Source organism: Bos indicus x Bos taurus, chromosome 23 (genome assembly GCF_003369695.1).
Source record: "Bos indicus x Bos taurus breed Angus x Brahman F1 hybrid chromosome 23, Bos_hybrid_MaternalHap_v2.0, whole genome shotgun sequence".
Taxonomy (NCBI): domain Eukaryota; kingdom Metazoa; phylum Chordata; class Mammalia; order Artiodactyla; family Bovidae; genus Bos; species Bos indicus x Bos taurus.
Genome location: NC_040098.1, coordinates 29,700,711 through 29,724,012, shown reverse-complemented (window position 1 = coordinate 29,724,012; position 23,302 = coordinate 29,700,711). Strand labels below are relative to the sequence as shown.

The 23,302-nt window shown below is 49.3% G+C and overlaps 1 protein-coding gene across 2 annotated transcripts; it reads right to left on the bottom strand.

Annotated features, from left to right (window-relative positions):
* Positions 1-948: 948 nt before the first annotated feature.
* LOC113881222 (tripartite motif-containing protein 26) lies at positions 949-18,768 on the bottom strand. 2 transcript variants are annotated; one of them, XM_027524059.1, is made up of 8 exons: positions 18,680-18,768; positions 10,409-10,896; positions 10,149-10,244; positions 8,652-8,882; positions 4,399-4,421; positions 3,809-3,924; positions 3,536-3,568; positions 949-3,007 (listed from the first exon to the last, which is right to left on the bottom strand). In XM_027524059.1, the coding sequence occupies exons 2-8, from the start codon at positions 10,844-10,846 to the stop codon at positions 2,325-2,327; spliced, it is 1,620 nt and encodes a 539-aa protein (XP_027379860.1). In that variant the 5' UTR covers positions 10,847-10,896; positions 18,680-18,768; the 3' UTR covers positions 949-2,324. The 2 variants fall into 2 exon arrangements, with proteins under 2 accessions (XP_027379860.1, XP_027379861.1); XM_027524060.1 differs by lacking the exon at positions 10,149-10,244.
* Positions 18,769-23,302: the final 4,534 nt, after the last annotated feature.

The following is a 23,302-nucleotide window of genomic DNA, read 5'->3' as shown; positions in this document are numbered from 1 at the left end:
TGCGAAGAGCTGACTGACCCTGAAAAGACCCTGATGCTGGTAAAGATTGAAGGCAGGAGAAGGGGACAACAGAGGATGAGGTGGTTGGATGGCATCACTGACTCAATAGACATGAGTTTGGGTAAACTCTGGGAGTTGGTGATGGACAGGGAGGCATGGTGTGCTGTGGTCCATGGGGTCGCAAAGAGTCGGACATGACTGAGCGACTAAACTGAACTGAACTGAATCACTTTACTGCACACCTGAAACTAACATTCTCTCAAGATTCAAATGTGAATTAAGACCTTACTATAATTAATGCATAACATTTCTAGGAATCAACACATTTTGCATATATGTATTTAGAAAGAAAAAATAAAATCTTTTAAAAAGGAAAAACATTAATGAGCCCACATGTGAGTTCAAGGAGGAAATATGGTCTTTGCCATTTAGTATAATCTTAGAGGTACTTTCTGTAATCCTTTCCTACCTTTAGATGACAATTTAAAAAAATCAAAAAAGAGCAGACAAGAAATGGTCAAACAACTGAATGTAAGGAGGGAGAATTGGCTCTGTAGGTTATATCTCCGTTGGGGCACTCTTATTTTTCAGGGAAGGATTGTGGGGGTGCTGTACAGATGTCACCCTTCTCATGGGAGCCCCTGCTCTACAGAAGCTAGATTTCAGCACTGGGTCACCACTGCAGGAGAGGAAGAACAAGCTGGAACCTTGGCATTGGCTGGTCTGTGCCCCAGGTGAAGCTCTTCTTTGGGGACTTCCAGCAATGACAGCATGTGTGTGCAGGCTGAGGGCAGTGAGCAAAGCTGCAGTTTTAAAGGACCCAGAAGAGGCACTGTAGAAAAACCTTGGCCTACTGCCAAGGTTCCTATCAATGGAACCTTTGTGTGGCCACAGACTGTGAAGGTCTGGTGATATCTGAGTCACAATTAAATATATATGAATCCAGGCTGTTCATTCAGCAAGTTTTTATTGAGCACCTACTCTGTGCGCAGCACTGAACTAGGTGTCATGGAGAATACAAGAGAAGTAGAAGACATGGTATCCGTCCTCGATGAGCTTACAAAACTAGAGGCAGAAATCAGAATGTACACGTGACTCAGGCAGCATGTGAAATATACAAAGAGCGCAACTTCAGACAATGAGGCAGCTAAGAGACCCCGAGATCCACAGCAGCTGGGAACAGTCTCCTAGAGCAGGGGAGGGGTTAAAATTAGTCAGCGGGAGATTGGCAGAATGCCTGGAATGGATAAGAATAAAGGCTGCGAGGTAATCTGGTAATTCAGCACAAGCTTGTGCTAAACTGTGGGCATGAGCGGAGCCTGGACAGAGGCTGGGACTGGGGGCTGGGCCCATGGGCAACGAGGATACGCTGTGATCCCTCTCGACAGGCAGACCTGGGGCGTTGCTGGGGACCCTTGCTGCCCTTCTCACAGCCTCACTCCTAGGAAAATCTGGATATTGAGGAAAGCTAGTGACAGAAACTTAATATTCCGCTGTAGCACCCACAAGGGCTTCCAAGGCAGGGGAGGTTTTGACTGAGTATTTGCCTTGGTGCTTCTATATGAACCAACCAAGAGCAGGATATTCTGGATTCTTTTAGAGACTCTCTTCACAAGGACCAACTCAGATAATTTACTGACCACTGACCACAACTGTTACCCTAAAGACATATATGTATCTAGATTAATTCCCCTGAAACCACAGATGGCTTCAGGGAGCCCCGCCTCCTAGTGATGGAAACCTCAGCCCTGGTCTCAGAGAAGCATGGACTCTGCCCTGTACCTTAAAAGGAGATGCTTTCTACTTGCACTCCAGGCGGCTTAACTGACCTGGGACATTTTCATGTACATTTAACTCTGAGTTGGGGTGGCGGGAGGCGTGCTCAAAGTGCTACGGAGGCAGGCAGCAGAAGGGGATTTGGGCAAAGGGGAAGCCATAGGATTGGAGGGCAGTAAAATGGCCTTGGGGGTAATAGTCAACTGGTCTTTCCCAAGAACAGCTGGTACGGGATGCCATTTGGGACGAGGGAGGGCAGAGCTGGGTCAAAGGCAGTGGGGAGGAGGAGGGTGGAGCCCTCGTGGACTTCAGAGTCGGAAGTCAGCACAGGAACCCCAGGGGCAGGGAGAAGAGCCCCAGGGCAGGATGGATAGAAGAGCGCTGAAGAGGTCCCGAAGGGGCCACAGCCACAGGGAGGGAACGGCAACGGACATGGGGCCCCTTCTCTCGCCTGCTCCAGGTGCTCTGGCCAGACCCGCCTCTCCTGTCACAGAGCCCAGGATTCCAGAGAAGAGAAGCGTCGGTGGGTGTGGGCCTGGAGCTGGGGCTCAGGGTCTCAGCAGGAGGCGTGTTCCCGGCCACTTGAGCCACAGGAAGGGGAGCAGGCGCCGGGTGAAGGTGGCAGTGAAGGTGTAGATGAGTTCTTGTGACTCCGCGTTGGTGAAAGTCACGGTGCCCCCTTCGTAATCCAGGGCGATGCCCACTCTCCGGGGCCGCAGTGCTGGGAAGAGCTCAGCCTCAGGGCTGGTGTTGGCCCAGATGCCGGCGGAGGAGAGGCGCAGCGCCCACACACCATCCTCCGGCCGCAGGGAGAGGTCTCCCTTCCTCTTCACCGAGTCTCTGGCCACCCCTACCAAGCAGCTTTCCAGAACTTCCTCCTCCTCCTCCTCCGCTTCTTCCTCTTCATCCCCCAGCGACTCCTCATCCTCGTCCGTCTCCCAGTCGTCATATCCGTCCCGGTAGCCGGCCTCCTCTTCCTCCTCCTCCTCCTCCCCTTCTTCCGCCTCGTCCCCCTCGTCTTCATCCTCGGACCAGCCCTCCCTCTCCACCTCCACCTCCCAGTAGACTTTGCCCCAGGTGAAGCCCTTACTGCCCAGCACCCCCGGCTCACAGTCAAACTGCTGGGGGTACAGGTACGCGCCCTGGTACAGGCCGCTGTAGGTCACACACTTCCAGTCCTCCGACAGCTGCAGGTACCCGCTGGCCGACTGTGGGTCAAGGGTGACGCTCACTGTGGGGACAGAGGAAGAAGCAACGGTGTCACCAGCAGGCCGGGAGGGGACCCCAGTCTCCACGGCAGGGCTGCCACGCTGCATGATCCAAGGGGTATGTGCCACACCTGTGGCAGTGTGAGCAGGCCCCTCGTGGGTCTGCGGTGAAGGCAGGGCCAAAGGGAGCACACGATGGGGCCTGGGACAGAGAGGTCTCTGGTCTTACGAAGCCACGGCAGTTTGCTCCGAATACAGGAGCCACATGATCAGGCACATGCGAAGAAGTCAGTCACAGGGACTCAGTCAAAGGACAGGTGGCAGGACTTCTGAGGACAAAATAACCAACCTTGGGGCAGGAGGGGCCAGACTATCAAGCGGAGGCCTCTCCTCCCACCTGAAGAGCAGCAGACGGGTCAGAAAATACAAGGCGGGGCTGCAGATGTGCGGCTGGGAGACCGCCCTGCTGGACGTGAGGGCGGGCAGGCGGGGGCAGCACAACCCTGTGGGGAGAGCACTCTTTGTCTGAGAACAACCCTTTGGATACTCACCGGTCTTATATTCTAAGTCTCTCAGCAGCTTCCCTGGAGAGGAAAAATGGACAGCAATGACCCTTGAGCTCAGCAAACTTAGGAGCCTATTTCTCACAGTAATTGTCAGTACTAATTTTGTGCCAAGGGTCCATCTGTGAAGAAGATGGAGAAAGAAAACCCCAGGAGACCTCAGAGGAATGAGGTCAGAGACACACAATAAGGAACTAGATACCCTCTTCTCAAAGCAGCACCCAATCCTGATCCCACCCCAAGACCCTCCCCAACCCTTACCCTGGAATTCTCGCAGGCCCCGTTGCAGAGACTGAAGTTTATCTGAGAACTCTCCTGTCTTTTTTTTAACTACTCGAGCAATGGGTTTCCCAATCCAGAACTTCTTCCGTGGATACCTGAGATGACAGACAAACCTGTTACTTAGCTCCTCTTACACTTCTCTCAATCTTTGTGACAATTTATGAAGGAGGAGGGATAGGTATGATTATCCCAGGTAACAGAGAAACAGGCCCTCAAAGGTACTCAGTCCAAGGCTGAGCCAGGACTGACGACCACCAGCAGACTCAACATCCAGAGCCCTTTTGTCTACCAAGGTGTGTCCCTGAACCATCCTGTCCGGTCGCAGACGCGGATAGTGGGCCCAGGAGTGGAGATTACACAGAGAACTTGCCCTAGTACAGACCAAGTCTCCACCAGTTCTCAAGGATGTGCACTTGCTTCCAGGAGACAAGGTCATTGTGATGAACCCTGGGATGTGGGTACGTCTAACCCCGTATCACATGCTACTAATTCGGATCATGGCCAAGGAACAAGGGAAGGGACACGGGCACAAGGGAATGAGGCACACTGTGAAAACGAAACTCTGTTACCTGTTTAAGAAGTCTCTGGTGTCCTGGAAGGGAAGAAAGTACAAGCATCAGTGTGAATTGAACACTTCGTTCATATGTATCAACACTATTAGAGACCAGGCTGCATCAATGAACAAATAGTTTTTTCCTTATGAAGCTGACATTCTAGCGGCAGCAAAGGATAAAACAGAAAACAAACAAAATAATCACAATGACAGAGTGAATGGAGGGGGGCCAGGGGATGACTGAGCCAGTTTCTCTGAGAGGATGACACTTGTGCTCAGATGTGAAGAGTGGCAGGAAAGCAGGGTGCGCAAGGGCTTGGCAAAGGTGGCAGGGGCTGAATCATGCAGGGCTGGGCAGGCACAGTAAGGAGTTCAAATTCTGTGCCACATTCAGAAGAAAGCCACCAAAGAGTTTCAAATAGGGGAGTTATTGTATGTGATCTGCTTCAAAGTGACTGAGACTGCTAAGAACCCTCTAGAATCCATTCTCCCCTTCTTCCTTGTAGTAACAGAATCTGTGAAGTAACAGCTGGGCAGAGCATTACCAAAGACTACATTTCCCAGATCCCTTTGTAACCAGGTGTGGTCATGTGACTAAGTTCTAGCCAATGGGATGTAAAAGGAAGCAATGGCTATAATTTTGGGGTTGTGCCCTTAAAAAAAAAAATTCCATTCTTCTTCCCCTTTTTGCTTGGTTCAGGTTTGGAAACAAGGGTGAGCCCAACTTTGGCTACACAGCTGAGGACAACATCCCTTAAGGTTAGTGAAGCCACCAGATGAAAGTAACCAGCTCCCTGGCTGACCACATGGACAGCTGCCCTGACAGCTCTAGACCCCTCGTGTCTGAACTGTCACTGGGAGAGAAATAATTTGTTTGGCATAGCAGCTAGCCAAAATCCTAAGTGATCAGGCTCTTGGCCATCCTGTACAGAATGGATTAAAAGAAGCAATGCCAACATGGGGGGCAGATTGGAGACTGTTTTGTGGACCGGCAAGAGTAATGATGCCCTGACTAGGGCAGTACAGTGTGGCCAGGGAGGCAGCACACGCCAGGTGTGGAACAGACTGGGCATTCTGGTAAAGGACAACTACGGACAGGCCACAGTCTGTGCAGGATGGAGAATGGTGCTACCTGAGTGGCGGGACATGGTAGAATGGGGAGGGGGTTCTTGTGAGATGCTGGTCATTTCCTTTTTGTGAGCTAAAGCCTCCATAACACTTTATTTTTTTATTTTTTGTTTAATTTTTGCTTTCCTTTCACGTATTCCACAAATATTAAGTGCTTCCTGTGTGTCAGGTGCCACTCCAGAAGTGGGGATAGAGCAAGAAAAAAGAGACACAAATCTCTTAACAGGGGGAAGCAGAGAGCAAAGAATCAACCTAACAAATCCATGAGATGATGCCATTAAGTGATGAGTGCTATAGGAGAGAGTAGCCTGGAGGGGTACTGGGTAAGGGTGGGGGCAGAGTGACCTCTGAGAGAGTGAAATTTGGGAAACAAATGAAATCACGGACTGTTTCAGCAAATTCTCAGGAAGAACTTGGGGTCTTGCTCCCAAGAGGCCATCAAACAGGTGAGAGCTACATGGGTGTGCCACCATGAAGCAACTGCCCAGAGACTTGTTGCCCGTCTACTCGGCCCCTCAAAACAAGTCCAAGCCAGTTCCAGAGTGGTGATAAATCTGAGACAACAGCTCTGCCAGGAAAGTAAAAGTCGCTCAGTCGTGTCCGACTCTTTGCGACCTCATGAACTATACAGCCTGTGGAATTCTCCAGACCAGAATACTGGAGTGGGCAGTCTTTCCCTTTTCCAGGGGATCTTTCCAACCCAGGGATCAAACCCAGGCCTCCTGCATTACAGGAGGATTCTTTACCAGCTGAGCCGCAAGGGATACGTGGCATAAAAAGGCAAATAAATGGGCAGGAGGTGGGCAGGATTAGGGAGCGAAGAGGGTGCATGGTGGGACACAGGAGTTACTACTGCAGTCTCACAGAGAGAGACTGAGGCTCATCTAAGCGCAGGTTGTGAGCCGCCCAGAGAGGACGGGGCCCAGAGCACCAGTGCAGGAGCCCGTCTCCCAAAGGCTGCACAAGGGGAGACCTGGAAGTCCTGAGATGACCTGCAGCCTCACACGCGGGGCCTCCACAGGGAAGCCACCTGCCCATGGCTCCTGGAGGCCTCCCCCACCACCTCCAGCTCCTGGGGCTGTGGTGAAAGAGGCAGTCAGAGCAGCAAGCCTGGGGCAGGAGTCACAGCAATGCTGGGTAGTAAGAATCTGAAGGTTCTTCATGGGTGTGGATGGCCCCCAACAGTGGAAGGCAGAGTCACCAATTGCCACTCGACCCTGCAAGGCCCACCCTGGGCTGAACCAGGGAGCTGGTTCCTGGTACCCTCGAGGTGCCCCCACTTCCCCTAGCTCCCTTAAACCTCCTCCTGACAGTGCCGCTCCAGAGATCTTTCCTGTTCTATCACCTCTGTCAAAAGGCCTCTGTATTTATCTCCTGTCCTGCTGCTTGTCCCTCACCTCTATTTCTTTACCAGATTTTGGATCAGGACCCCCATCTTAGTAGGGCCTCATCCTTACTGTCCACTGACAGTCATCTCTGGGGAAATACTAACACCAGGGCAGGAGTTAGCTGTCCCATTCCCTTCAGCAAAGGCAGACCCAAACACACACTGACAAAACTCACCAGCATCACACTCCCGTGCTGACCTCCAGAAGACACCCACTTTCTCTCCCTCTCCCCTCCCACCCAGCCCCAGGGGTACCTTCTATCTGAGTGGTCTCAGAGGCTCTGAAGGCTGGGCCTCTGTCGGTCCACAAAGCTCTTCCAGGAGGACTGGGGAGAAGCTCCCCTCTGGGCAGACGCAACCAGATCCCCGCGCCCCAGCACCCTAGCTGTGCCCCTCTCTGTTGCACAACAAGTGCATACCCACACGGTGGCAGTGGCTGGCCGGTGGCAGTGGCTGGCCGCTGTGGGGAGAGGAAGGATGTGCACCCCTGAAGGGGAGGGAGAGAGGGAGAGGGGAGACAGCAAGTGATCTAGTCAGAGAGACAAACCTGAGGGAACAGAATGACAGAGGAGGAAAGGAAGGAGCCAGAGAGACATTCTGGACAAAGTGAGAGAAAAGAAGAGCAAGAGGCCGGAGGCCTGGGAGTCAGGACACCCGGGCTGGAGCTCTGACTCACTTCCTGATCTGCCCCACAGCCTGGGACGAACTCTTCCACCCTCTGGTCCTCTGAGACTTCATCACTGAGGGCTGGAGCGGAAGAGTTCATAATGCTTGAGTCAGAATCCACAATGACAGAGAGGCAGGCAGGGGCCACCTGTACGGCACACGTACCTGGGGGCCTCACCATCTCCCCTGACATCCCGCCACCGGCTTGCCCTGCCACGGGCCAGGGCCAGCGTTTCCCTAGACATCCTGGGTGGTCCCGCTGCCGACAGACAGGCCAGCCACCCCGCACCATGCAAGTAGAGGAGCTCATTATACAGGCCTTCTCCCGGCCTGTGGGGTCGGGGGCAGAGGGATCACACATGCTCCACCCAAAGGCAGTTCAAAGCCCTGTTCAAGGCAGTGTGACTCCTTTGGGAGGCTCCCGGTAGAAGGGGTTGTGGTGTCATTTCAACTTAGCAACCATCCATGACTCCAACCCATGACCCTCCCTTTTTCAGCATCAAAGCTGCCTCCTCCAGGAGGTGCCCCAGAGGCACCCTGCCTGCTCTCCACCCGATTCCCCGAGGCTGATGTCACAGGCCCAGAGAAAACCTCTGCCTTCTGACTCCCTTCCCCAGCTGCCCATCTCCTCCAGATCCTCTGGGTTCTTAAGAGAAGCCGCCGTTCAGCCATCCCTCAGCCACCCCCAACCCCACAGACTTCTTCATCTCCAGAACCATAAAAAGCCTCCCCCTAACCAGCATCTGCCAGTGACTTTGGAAGACAGGCTCGTGACAGCAGTAATGACAATGAAGGACAGTAATGAAAATACTAATAAGCTTCTCCTCCATTTCTATAGCACTTCTCAAGACTGTAAACTCTTGCTCATAGAAAGTTTACTTTTTGAAGTGACACCGTGCCAACTGTCTCATTTTACTCTCACGCAATCGCCACAGTGAGTGGTGGGGATAAGGATCATCGTCTCCATGCCTTAGATGAGAAAACGGAGGCCCGGGGAAGAAGAGACTCTCTAAGGTCCCCTGAGGGAGAGGCAGGGCCATGCCTGCTGTCCTGGTCTCCCGGCTCCCTGCCCCGGGGAGGTCTCTCACCTGCATGAGCTCTGCAGCTGGCTGCTGCGCCTTGCCCTCCAGCTCGGAGATGACCTGTGCCAGCCGGGCAAGCTCCCCGACGCCCCTGGTCTTGAACTTCTCCCTGCCCTCTGTGAGCTCCTGCTCCAGCTTCGCCAGCTGGCCCAGCAGGTGCTGCTCCCGCTCCCTCAGGAACTGGTGGCCCTGCTCAAACTCAGCCACGATGCACTGCCTCTGGTCCTGGAGCTTCTTCTGCAGGGTAGGAAGGGGGAGAAGGGGGTGACACCGCCGCCCCAGAGGGGAAGACCCCTCCAGGATTTGGCATGGAGTACACACGCTGGCTCTTCACCTTCGCTAACCCCATTCATGAGTTCTACAGTGTCTGGGCTGGAAGGGGCTTGGAGCCTTCCTGGGCCAACCTCCTTTCCTCAGGAAAGACATATAAGTCAGCCAGGTCAGTCCCCTCACGGGACTGGAAGCCTGAGTGCCTACCATCAGCTCTTCTAGGTAAACCAGTATGTGCCGGGGCCCTCTGAACAACACTATGAGTCAACACAGTTTCCAACTGGCGTGTGCTGCCTCTTCCAGGACATTTCCCTTGATTAATTTTATTCAAGCCTGACTAACCCTCTCTTCAGAATCCTCCCCAGTACGTGTAAAATATCTGCGTGCACACTACCCTTGCCACACAGGACTATCTCCTCTTTCCTCAGTGAAACTCTGGAATGTCTTCGACCGGGACCACGTTCTTTCTTGTCTCCCAATCTCCCTGCTGAGTCCAGGCTGGGACCCGGTCAGCATCTTCGCACACGGGGCGCCTGGAGGCACTGCTCGGGCTGGGCTGTCTCCTGCCTCACCGTCCCTCTCCCGGGGCCCACCTGCTCACTGCATGGACTGGCCCCAACAGCCCTCCACCCTCCAGTGCCCACTTCCCCAACAGACTCTGCCCCAGAAAACTGGAATCTCCTATCAGTTTTTTCCCTTCCTGATCACCTCTCTAACCAAGCACTCGATGTGCTGCCTCTGTTTTCTAACTACAGGCAACCATGGACTCACTGCACACAGCGTCCTCAGAGCTGGTCAGGCCTGGCCAAGCCCACCCCTCTCAGTTCTCCTCCTGGAGCCAGTTCCCTCCTTCCAAACCCTCTGGCTCCCCTCACTCTCAGGAATCATGTCTCCCGCTCTTTGAAAGGAAGGACAAAGCCAGGCCTTCCTCAGTTCCTCACACCCTGACTCTGCTGAGCAAACAGGCCCTGCAGCTGAGGTGAATCACAGAAGGACCTTAGCCGACATCCAGGCAACCCCCTCACTTGTGAGATGAGGAAGCAGGCCAAGCCCGCAGACCTCAGACTGGCAGGGGGTGGGCCAAAACCCAGGTCTCCCACTGCCAGTCCGGTCGGGGCTCCTCTCCCAGGGAGCCAGCAGCCTCCCAGCTGTGTCTCTACAAGCTCAAGAGCTCCTGATCTGCACGGCTGATACCTGCCTTAGGGTTCTCTCTCCCTTGACAGCCTCACTTACCAGCGCAGCCAGGATATCAGCTTCGCCCTTGGCCTGAAAGCCCTGAATTTTGTCTCTGTCTCTCCTTAGGGTACTCAGGTGGTTCAGGATTTTTTCCTGCAGAAAGACAAGCAGTGGGGATGCTCTGGGCTGAGGCAGGAGGGTGGGCTCGGGCCGAGTCCCTGGCCAACGAGAAGCCTTCCAAGGGGCCTGCGCCAGGCCTCGCCTCCGGGTGGGTGCCGAGCAGAGCATCCCTCCCTGCGGGGGAGCGGAGGGCTTACCCTGTGGGGCTGGGCCGCCTTCTCCACCAGGACGGCCGAGTGCGGCCTGTGCTCCCGGGACTCCCGGCACATGACACACAGCAGCTTGCCGTCGTCCTCGCAGTAGTAGTGCAGCTTCTCCCGGTGCCGCTCGCACAGCCTCACGTCCGCCTGCTCCTGGGCCGCCTCCCCTGGCTGCCGGCCCCTGTCCACCTTCAGCCGCTCAATGTTCTCCACCAGGCTGGCCAGCTGCCACACTGGCCGGATATTCTCCTTCTTAAAAGGCTTCTTGCACAGGGGGCAAACGGGGCGGCCCCCTGAGATGGAGCGGATGTCAGTGGTACAGCTTCGGCAGAAGACGTGGCCACAGTCAATGGTCACTGGGTCCCGCAGGTAATCGAGGCAGATGGAGCAGGTCACCTCCTCTTCCAGACTCCGCAGCGGTGCCGATGCGGCCATGGTATCCCGAACTCAGAGGGGCCCCTGTTCACCAGCTGGGACTTCTCCTCCTTGGGGACCAGACACGGAGTCAACAGCAGGCCCAGCAGAGGGGCAGGAGTGGCAGCCTCACATGGGGCTGCGTGCCCAAGCAATCGACCAGTCAATTGCAGCTCCTATGAGGCTCCCCCAGAATCAGAGGGAAAGGACCTTACTGATCCTCAAGTCCAATGCCCTCATTTTACAGATGAGGAAACTTGAGGCCCAGAGTGTGTAGCTGGGAAGAAGGGAGAGCAGTGCAGGTACCAGCCCATGCCGTACTCTTGGGAACACACTCCTATCTCCAGACCCTTTCCTTCCAGCTGCTGGAAAATTGCTCTAATGCACCGATTATGAGAACAAGACACCAGATAACTACCTGCTGAACTGTCATAATATACAAATCCACAACACCTACTATGTGCACCGTGCTCCCTGACTTGTGCAGTGCATGGGCTGCACAGCTGTTCATGAGGGGCCTTGACAGAGTCAAGAGACTCCTTTGTTTGCCCTGCAGACTTCAGGTTGCAAAGACTAAGTACCCTGAGGTTCTTTACTAAGACTCAAGGAGCATCAAGAGGTTGAGTTCAGGTGTCCTCCTTTATAGATGTTTCCTTGGGCTGTGTGAGTTTTTGACTGGGTTCACTTGCCCTAGAGAGTTGGTCCCTACCTACGCAGTCTGCTGGCAGAGCACTGCCAGGCCACAATGGACTTGGTCTTAGCTGTGCCCCTCCATGCGGCTGGCCTGGTCGCTAACAAGCGTGACTGAAACGAACGTGGGAGGAACCTTCAGGTGGCTCTGACAGGGATGTGCGGATGAGAGCGTGGCCCTCAGAGGGAGCACAGAAGTTGAGCACAGAGGACTTTAGTTCTGTTTACCTCTGCAGCCTTGGTGCACCTCCTGTCTGAGGTTAGGAGCCTCAGCACACCTAAACCAACAGCTGCCTCCTGCCCTTACACGGTGTGACAAGAGAAAACTCATTTAAGTACTCTGAGCCTCAGTTTATCCATCCATAAAATGGGGAGAGTCATACTTACCTTCAAGGGGTTTCTACATGGATTGAGTAAAAGAATTATGCTAGAAGTATTAGGCATAAGCGTGGTATTGAGGGGGAATCTAGAAGAGAATCCAGAACCCTTGGCTCCCAAATCCAGTGCGTATTCAAAGCACAAGAAAAGCAAGAGTGGAAATATAAAGTGGCAGCAAGAGAGGAAGTGGATGAAACGCCACGGTGACACATGGGCTCCAGAGTTAAAATCTCGTGGAAAGACCCATGGTAGGCCACCGGAGCAGTCTCTGGGAAGACAGCCAGCAGACAGGGCACACAGGTAACTGCCAGGCTGGAATGAAGCTCTTGGAACCACAGGCAAATCAATCTGATTACTTATTATGTACATGAAAGTTCATTACAACAGAGTTCAGTGGCCTTCAATTTCTTTCACGTACTGACACGAATGAGCTAGAAATAAAGCCCCAAAGAGAAAACAACACAGGAATACAAAGTCTACTTGAGGATCTAACACAGCAGTATATAAAAAGTGCTTTATAAAGTGAAAGTACTGTACAAATGTAAGGGATTATTTTACTACTGACAATGAACTCCAACCAGAAGCTCCAACAGATTTAGAAATGCGTGACTTTAAGAGATGTAACAGGTGTGGAAAAGACCTGTACCTACAAAGCTCAAATGAAATGATTATAAGAATTTAACTGGTAAATGCAGGTAATAAAGTTTTTAGAATGTTAATAAGGATGGTATAAAGTCTAGGAATTGCCTGGTGCAACTCCCTGGTTTGTCTGTTGAGGAAGTGAGCCTAACCCAGCACTTGGAAATGTAACACAAGGTTCAGTTCAGTTGCTCAGTCATGTCTGACTCTCTGCGACCTCATGGGCTGCAGCACGCCAGGCTTCCCTGTCCATCACCAACTCCTAGGGCTTGCTCAAACTCACATCCATCAAGTTGGTGATGCCATCCAGCCATCTCATCGTCTGTCGTCCCAACACAAGGTTGGGACCGGTGGGCGGCAGTGTTGGTGATTCCTATGGGCACTGGAGCCTTCAGCAATCACTTTGCTAGGGGCTTGAAAGCTCAAAGGTTGAGGTTATTTGTTTCTTTTGTGGTAATGGGGGATGGCATGTGTTTATCTTTAGGGCTAGGAAATTAATTCTGTTGCAAATGACTATGAAGAGCTTAGCTATGGCTCCCAGTCTACACAAAACCTGATACCCTCATCACTTGGAGCAGGGGTTCTTAACCCAGGCTCCATGCTGGACTTTGATGCATCTTTAAACCCCCAACATTATATGAATGATCGCATATGTACTAGACGAATGAACCTGTCCAAGGATTATGGAAGAACACCAGTGAAAAAGTGTAGGAGGGATAATAGAATTAGAAAAACATCATCTTGCAACCCCCACTATATAAGACAAGGATCATTATCTGACGCTAAAACCATGAGATGAAGGGTACCAGGGGACAGGACGGTACCATGGTGCCAAGGTACCGCCCAGTGGGTTACTCCCTAATGTAGCTTGCTAAGGGAGATCTGGTGATGGCTTCAGCCAGTGACCAAATCCAGCATCGCCAATAAAGGGACAGACTGGCATATGTTTCTCAGTGTGGTGCCACAGGAATTGTAAAATGTCACCTTTGCAGTAGCCCTGCCAAAAGTGTTTGACGAGAATGAATCAAATCTTTCGACCTAACTTTCAGTTTACCAAAAATACAAGGGACAGAGATCAGCTATAAACCACATCATCAGGAAATAATCAGATAAATCGAGAACATGAGACATTCCCCAAGACAACTGGCATGGTCTTCTAAAAAGTCAAGCTATGAAAAATAAAGCAGGACTGTTCTTGATATAAATAGACTAAAGGGAAATAACAACCAAATGCAAAAACTTTGATTGGATCTTGGCTTTTTTAAAAAGTTATAAAACACTTTGGGGACAATTAGGAGAAACTTGACTAAAGACTGGGTTTCGGATCATATTGAGAAATTATTATTGATTTTTAATGGCATTTATTAAAGTTATGTATGAGAATGTCCGTATTTTTAGGCTATGCATGCTACAGGATTTAGGACTGCACAGGGGCTTTCCAGGTGTTGCTAGTGGTAAAGAACCCGCCAAGAACTTTGCCGATACAGGAGATATAAGAGATGCGGGTTCGATCCCTGGGTCAGGACGATTCCCTGGAGTAGGAAATGGCAACCCACTTCAGTATTCTTGCCTGAAAAATTCCATGGACAGAGGAGCCTAGTGGCCTACAATCAATCCATGGGGTCACAAAGAATTGGACATGACTGGACGACTGAGCACTCATGCACATGTATAATATACCACTACAACTTACTTTTAAATAGTTCAACAAGAAAAAATAAAAATCTGAAAAATTCTGAAGTGAGGGGCTAGAATTTTCCATCCTTCTTAAAATAATCTGTACAAGGGTCTGTAACTACTAAAGACCCTGGAAATCACAATAGAGAGATGTTTGTGTCTGACACTTGTAGAAGCTCAAGACACAAGTGCTGAATAAACGATCAAATTCAGAGGACTGGAAGGCAATGCTAATTGCATATGCATTTGTTTGACAGTCTGCTGAAACTAATAAAAGAAACACGGTACATTTCTATGTTCAATCCCATTGCTTCATTATATAGGCTCCATCACAAATGCATAACAAATATTGAAGACAGCTTACTCTGGCATTGCTGAAAACATGTAAGATCCAAGGTGTAAACCTTGGGTTGAATCCAGGTTCGGGTTTAGGTTCAACAGCCTGGTGACTGACAATGTCTTGGTGACAGTATTTCTGTAGGATCCACCTTACCGGCCATTTACGCACCTCATGTTATTTAACGCTCAGGATACTCTTCTCAGGAAACTGAGGTTCACGGAGGGAAGCAACCTGCCCGACAGCACGTGGCAAGGATGCAGTGTCTGGTGCTGACGCCTCGGCCCAGTCCACTACACTCCCTTGTTCGCCCAGGCAAGCTGCACAACTGGCCCTAATACCAGCTCCTTTGTCAGGAGGTGCCGATGAGGTCATCTCAATGGAAGGGCTTTGTAAACAGGAGTGTGCTGACAGAAGGGGCACGTGTTACTGCTGATGCTGAGTGAAAGCACCCTCTCCTCACATTCGACAGGCAGTGCGGTTCCTGTACGAGAGTGGGTGGACCTGAACACCCACTCACACCTCATAGCCAGCCCTTTCGAGCCAACGCAAAACTGACCCTCTGGCAAACCCCTCCCTAGCTTATCACGCTCCCCTGTGATTCTGCCCTTTCTATCACTTGTGCCTTCAGCATAGCCTGATGATCTCGACAGACGTCCACAATAAGGGGTAAAACTATCACTCTCCTTGCCATTCCTGGCTCTCGGAAGGACAGAACCATAGAAATAAGAGCCAGAAAAAGTCTTCACAATGGCACGGTCCACCCTACTCCCTTTACCCAAATGAGAATTCTGAAACCTGAGGAAGTCATTTCATGAACTACCTTCTACCAGAGGCCATTCACCTCTGCTCAGGGTGGACAGGTCCTCTGTCCCTTCAATAAACCGGAAGCTGGCTGTGATTCCATGGAACCAGGTAAAACTGGAGACACCAGCATTTTTACTGTGCAACATAAAGTCACTGCTGAGATCAAGATTCACCAAATTGGTTTCTTTCATTTTGACAACTGGCCATTAGGCAGGAAAAAGCCAGTTTAACAAATTTAGTTTTTTCAAGATCATAAACGGAGTCAGTGAAATCAACAACTATGGGTTAGTGAGGTGGAGACAGTCTTATTCAACCTCCAGAGGCAGGAGGGCCCTAAGCCACCAGCTAGGGAGTTACTACTTTACATCAAAGTTGAGACACCTATGTCATCACACGTTTACATCTTTCAAATGTGGTCACTGACATGCCACAATATAACTGGCAAAAGGTTTTTTCTATGTGAAACAGAAAACAATGGATGACATCTTAGATTTGATGAAACGTAGTGTTTATCTTGTATAAAACGCTGCCAGGGTCATCCAACATGTGCAATTCATCTTGTCACCCTCCTGCTTCAAAACTCCTGAGGTCAAAGCTGTACTGCAGGACACGCAGGCCCCCTATAATCTGGGCCCCACTTACCAACCAGGCCTGAATCCTGCTTCAGCCTCATGTTAGAGACAGTGAGCCAGAAAGACAGCCCCTTCTTCACCACCCCTACTCCCCACCCCATGCTCCTGTACATGAGTTTGTCAGCTCCAGCTCATCCTTGAAAGCCTGAATTAGATATGCCCCAGTATCTGTGGTCCTACCAGTGACCATCCCACCTCTGAGCTGAATGAATTCCCTCCCTCAGGAAGCTCCTACAGACGCTGTTATTATAGCTACAGTCACACTGCTTCCTAATTGATATTTTTACCCATCTTTCTCCCAAGCAGGATGTGAACCCAAGGGTCATGTCTCACTGATCTTTCCATATCTTCAATATTAGACACAAAGTCTGTAAATGTTTGTGAGGCTAAATGTTATCCTATGATTCCAGAGTCCCATATCTTCTTCATTCTCCCGTCAACACACTCCCCTTCCCACTTTGCAATCTCATTTCAGCAGGAGGCTCCAAGGGCTCCCCTCGGATTAGACACTCCTGGCCCAGATTTCCTCTCTTCAAGCATATAGTTTGGGAGTGGGGGGGTGGGGAGGGTCACTGCACTTCTACCAACCTGGCGAATTTGAACTCACTCTGAGTGAGTGAGTGTTACTTGCTCAGTAGTGTCCAATTCTTTGCTACCCCATGGACTGTAGCCCACCAGGTTCCTCTGTCCATGGAATTATCTAAGCAAGAATACTGGAGTGGGTTGTCATTTCCTTTTCCAAGGGATCTTCCTGACCCAGGGATCGAATCCGGGTCTCCCGCATTGCAGGCAGAGTCCTTCATTCTGGATGCCAGCCAATAAGCCTTTGCTTTTCAAAATTAATTTCTTCCCATTCTCCATGTCTTTTTCTATTCAGAGCCTAGTCTGAAGTCACCCCAAGAAGCCTCGATTCCAACTATGGGCTCTCCACTGCAGTCGCAGGGTCTTCTGCAGCGGTCTGAGGCCAGCCTGTCACTCTCTCCCCACTTTGGGGAAAGTGACATCTAAGAAGCCACATTCTGCTCCTCAGTTTCCTTACCGCTTAACAAGAAAGAATAATGTCAAGTTTGCCAAGCTGACTTCATGCGAGGTCACACAAGTGAAAAGTGTTCTCAACAGCAAAATACGCTATAAAAATACATCCTAGAAGGGAGCACAGGAGCCAACCGAAAAGAGCTCCCAGTGGCTAAAGTTGCAACAAAATGAAGTAGTACTGGATTATAACCCTGAGTATAAAATAAATATCCATGAGTCCACACTGATAAGAATAAATGAATAACTTAATAAATAAGGCAAAAGAGACAAATCTCTCATGCAGAAGAATTGCAAATAACACAGGTACAGAGTTGCCCTTAAGGAGGGTGGAGCACACTCCCCACTCCTCTGCACAGGGTCTGACTACTTTCCAAAGAGTACAGTATGGCAGGGAGGAGTGGGGGAGGGGGGAGGAGAAAGTTTACAATGGAGAAGCCTGACAAGCACTACCTCAGCCAGGTAATCAAGACCAGCATCAAGTCATAAAGCATGTTCCCTTGATGTGAAGTGATGAAAATGGCAATCTACCTCTGTGGTCTTCCTCCCAGTAACTCGTAAGCCAGTCTTAGGGGCAGCCTATAATATAACATAATATAATATATATGAGGAGTATTCCTCCAAACTCTCAAGATTATAAAAAAAAGTTTGAGAAACTGCCACAGCCAAGGGGAGCATAATGAGAACTAATTGGAATATGGTAACTTGGGTAGAATCATGAGACAAAAAAAGTACTTAGGTAAAAACTATGAAAATGTGAATTCTGTATGTATGTTGGCCAATAATAATGTATCAGTACAGTTTCACTAATAGTTAAGAAATATTCCATATTAATGTAAGATGTTAATAAATGAATGCGGGAAAGGTTTGGGGGTACTGGGAACTCTGTACTAGCTTCCCAATTTTTCTATAAATCTAAAACTGTTCTAAAAAATAAAGTCTATTTTTTAAAAAAAAAACAGAATTGCAATTTGAGGTACAAAATAAAGTCAATTTTTTAAAAAGTTGATTCTTTTAAACTTGGGGCAGGGGTAACTCTAAGAATCATGATTTTTAGGTCAGGGTCCCTGACACTGATATTTGTTGTTGAATGAACCAATATCATTCTCAGGAAGCGCACACAAACCGTCGTAGTGCCAAACTCTGGAATGTACTGGGAATTTGGAGGTGTTTGCTTCTCATTTGCTCCACAAAGATAAATTTACTCACTTTTCTAAGGGTGAAAAGCAGCAGGGAAAATGCTAAACTAATGGGCCAAAGGAGTGAATGCAAAGCTCCAGGTATACGAGGCTAAACCGGTTTATTCTGACCAATTAAAAAAACAAAACAAAACAAAAAACATCATGACTTTGGTCCTGGGGCCAGACTGGCAGTTTACAGGGCTCCAAGAAACAAGACCGTCATCTGGAGACAAGAATGGATGGGTGCCCGAGCTGGACACGAGAAAGCGAGGAAGACCCACGAGGAGAGAGCGAATGGAGGCCCAAGCCAAGCAGGAGGATTAGGCCGGCAGGGAGGACGGCGCGAACTTCACCCTTCTTCCGAGCGCGCCAGACAGCCCGGCCCCATTCTGCCCGCGCGGCCACGTTCGGCCGCTCGGACCCCGGGGCGCGTGTGTGACTGCTGCTCTGCAGCATTTCTCACCGGGCACCCCCTACTCACCGGTCCCCAGCTCCGGGCCGCGAATCCCGAGCTGGGGTCGATCTTTCCCGCAGCGGTCAGTTCCGGGTCGAGCTCCACCGCCTGCACCCAGGGCGACCGCGCGTCCCCGCCCGGTAATCTCCCGGCTTTCTGGAGCCCTCCACCGAGATTTCCCCCCGGACCCGCACCCGGATTGGTCGCTGCTGAACGCCGCCTCCCAATGGGAGCCTTAGCTCCCTTACGTCACTGATCACTGGGCAAATCCTCAGGCCGTCGCGGAGGGTGGGACTGCAGGGTCAGAGAAACCGAAACTGAAATGGTGCAAAGCCTAGGTTTAGCGGCTGCTGTATTGAGTTTGGCGCGTGGTGCGCGCACCTGCTCTGCAGGGTGGAAGAAGGCGAAACTTAAGGCCTCATGAGACCCCTTTTTAGGACTCTGCAATGGGTGAAACCCTCCCCGCCTCCCGATTTCCGCCCCACCGGGAGGGCATTTGGCATACAAGTGGCGTTTGCCAGGTGCTCAACATTAAATAGGACTCCATGACCCTAAAGCTTCCCGGGTGGCTCAGAGGGTAAAGCGTCTGCCCGCAATGCGGGAGATCTGGGTTCGATCCCCTGGTAGGCTACAATCAGTGGAATCAGAAAGAGTTGTACACTACTGAGCAACTGCACTTCCCTGACCCAACCTGGCCTACATTTGCTTCCTGGATCAGGCAGGATCTTAGCAAACTGATAGTCTCAGGGGTCTATTTACAAAAATTAACTACCGTTTCTGAGGTGTCTACGAGGAGTAAGGCGCTTTACATAAACTATCTTTAAATCAGGCAGGCATTTTTGTCCCCATTTGACAGAAGGGAAAACTGAGATTCCAAGAGCATAGGGGCCTGGACTGTTTCCCTCTTTGGTGCTGGATTCAGAAACCACAGAGCCTGAAAAACGGACGGGCATTCAGGGTCCCAGGATCCTTGGTGGGGAGATTTCCTAGAAGCTCATGCAAGTCCACCACGCCGCCAGGCAGGGAAGCTGACCAGCCCCAGTGTCCGGGCCGCTCGCTCCACTGCTGTGCAGCGACTCCTCTGCAGTCGTTACTGTGTCCCAGGCACAATCTCCCCTGGGCCGTCAGGACAGTCACCGCGGTTAGCACATAGGCCCTCCAACTACCTATTCTTTTTAGTTAGTGTTTTGGAAGACATGTTTAAAATGTTCCTTAAATGATCTCATGCTACTAATTTGTCCTCTCCCTGTCTCTAGGACTTCCCTGGTGGCTCAGACGGTAAAGCGTCTGCCTACAATGCAGGAGACCTGGGTTCAGTCCTGGGTTGGGAAGATCCCCTGGAGATGGAAATGGCAACCCACCCCAGAATTCTTGCCTGGAAAATCCCATGGACGGAGGAACCTGGTAGGCTACAGACGTTGCAGAGAGTCGGACAGGACTGAGCGACTTCACTTTCACTTTCTGTCTCGAGGAGGTACTTGCTCCACCCACAAGCCATTCTGTGCATCCTCCAGCCACAGAGGTCCTTTCTCCTGCTTAAAATTCTCCGCATCTTCCCAGCCAACCTAGAGAGACAGGAAGGCTTCTGCAGGGCCTGGGGGGCTGACACAACCGGCCTTCTTCTCTCTCTGACTTCCCTCTTGCCATTTCTCCTTAAGTCCCGGTGCTGCAACCTCTCTGGTCTTGAAACTCTCTGCCATAGCCCCTGGCATAGCTGCCAGCTTCTTGTCAGTCATGTCTCTGCTCAGCTGGCATCTCCATAAGGCTTTCCTCCATCAACCAGTCTAAATCAGTTCATGACACAGCATTCTGTTTCACTTTCTTTGTACATTTCTCATCATTGGAAAGCATCTTGTTCATTTCTTTATCACCCACCCCCGACCCACCAATGTAAGCCATGAGGGTGGAGACATCATCTGTGTTCCCTACACATGGTGAATGAATGGACTCTGCTTGGGCATTTCTGGAAGCTTTCTAAAGCCCTGTGGCTCTGCTTGGCTGCAGTGTCGCTTACACATTCCCCTCTCCCACCACACTACACCTTGGTTGATGCAGCTACTCAAGATCAAGTAAGGGCAATGGTGACTCCAAGACTTGCTTTTATTAATTAATGAATTTACTTATTTGCACAGGATCCTTAGTTTTGAGGTGCCAAATCTTAGTTGCAGCATGTGGGATCTTGTTCCCCGGCCAGGGATGGAACCTGGGCCCCCTACATTGGAAACGTGGAGTCTTAGACACTGCATCACTGGGGAAGTCCCTCCAAGGTTTGCTTTACAGTCAATGGCAGTTTTGGAGCAGCACACAGAGATGACTGCCCCTGTAGCTGCTGGCTGCTCAAACTCACTGCCCCTGGAGTGTCTGAAGGCAGAGCCAAAGTTCCTTCCTCCAGCTCTCCAGCCATACCACCTGAGACCAAAGCATCATATGGGGCTGGTTAGGAGTTTGGCTTTCGAGTCAAGTCTCTGCATGAGTGGAAATCCTCCTCTCTACCACTTTTTTCATGATTCTTGGAGTTGCTCAGCCTCTATGTGCAATAGATTCTTTCTCTGAAAAATAGATATAATAATTATATCCACTTCATAGAATCATTGTGAGGATTAAATGAGATAATATATAAAGCCTGTGAAGCAATAAGTATTGACTAGTGCAAAGGATATCACTATTTGCATTTGAAATGAGAATCTTAAATCAAGCAAGATAATTTAGTAGATATGTTTCTACTATTTACGGTATTTATTGAGTTAAAATATGGTTTTCAGAAATCTCAAGGTCTTAAGAATGTTAGAGTGCTTGGAAAGAGGCCTCTAAACCAGAATACTTAAAAATATGAAGCTCACATTGGTAAAGAGGCAAAGAATTTGAGTCTTTTGTATGAAGGATACCTTGTTATCAGGACCATGACATATCATAAATAAATGACATATCTGAAGGAAAAGCTAAAAGTTATGTCAACTAAACAGGGCTTTAAGCCTATATGTCTGTCTTCTAGCAAAGGTTTAATGAATAAAGAAATAAATGTGTGCTAACAACTGACTGCTTTTGTACTAAGACCTGGCTACAGGCTAAAAAGCCACAGGCTTCACTGTCCCCTTTCAAAGGAAAAAAGGGCATTTTGAATGCTAACAGCATTAACTGCTGGGTTTTGAACAGAAAGAAGGTGTAGACTGAGCCAATCTCTTATTTGACTTGAGTGGTTCTTTAAAATACTTTATATTCCATTTACATTATATTTATATTTTAGGTATGTTTATATAAACATCTTTTTGTTCAAAAGTTAGTAAAAATATGCTGTTTAGTAAACAATGAGAAATTCAACTTTTAACTTTATAATTAAGAATTCTAAACCTTATGTGGTGAGGGTGCAGTTACCGCACAGTGTGAAGTAGAATACCATCATGACATATTTTTTGAAAGTATTATGGAATTTTTCAAACCTACATAAAAATTGAGGAAATATCACGAACCATTTGGCTTCAACAATTATCAACATGTTAGTTTATTTTATCTATTCCTTCCCCCCTACTTTCTTTTTTAACTAAAATATTTTAAAGCAAATTATAGACATATTTTACTTTACTTGACCATATTTAAACTCCTTGATTTTCTCAAAGTTGTTTTTTGGCAGTTAAGTTGTAGGAATCTAGATGCAAACAAAGTCCATACTATTAAGGAAAAAAAAAATCCCAAACTTGGACATAGGCAAACTGATGACTGTGTGTCCTTTCTGTGTAACACTGGAGTGTTTGCCAACAGGCCCGTGGAAGGATTATCTCATTCTCTAGTGTGGCTTTACTGTGACTTGTTATTTTAGAGTATTTAGTGTACTCTTTTAAGGGTAGATGTGAATTTATAGAAAAATGACACAGATGCAAATGCTTCTGGTCAATAGCAATGTAAATGAATATTGGTCAGTAGAGATATAAAAGACATATGTCCAGTGCCCACATGTATTGAATCTTTTGAATTATTTTTGCTGTAATTCTTTTTTTACTGGTTCCCTTTATCCTTCCTTGATAAATGCTCACTTGATATGTGTATAGGACCATTATTTTTAAGTTTTTAAAAATTATACTTTGACAATACATTGTTTTATTATTATGTCTTTTAATCCTCCTCTTATTTATAGCAATCCACCCTCCCTTTAGCTTCATACTATTAATTTGTTGAAGAAACCAGTTCATTTATCCTGCTGTAAAATGTTCCAGTCTGGATTTATCTGGATTCCTCATAATGTCCATTAATTTGTATCTCTGTCTTTTGCATTTCTTGTAGCTCATTCTTAGATCTAGAGGCTCTATCAGATTTGGGTCCCATTTATTAAGGCAAGAAATATTTCATAAGTGCTCCTGTACCTACTGCAACACACAAAGAGGTATATGACCTCCACCCCACTTTGAATGATGGCAAGTGTGATGAAAGGTTCAGGTATTGTCATCCTCATCAGTCCTTCCCCATGGGATTTGTTATGAATTTATTGTTTCTCAGCTCCAAAAATGCACCTGAGCCCTTTAAATATTTTTCCTTTGCCAGCAGGCAGAGAGCTTTGGCACTAGAGGGCAGTAGAGAGCCATTGCAGGAAAACGATTTTGGCTTCCTGTGTTACACGTACCTTCTCAGTTTTCTGGCTTGTCTTGATTTTTTTTGACG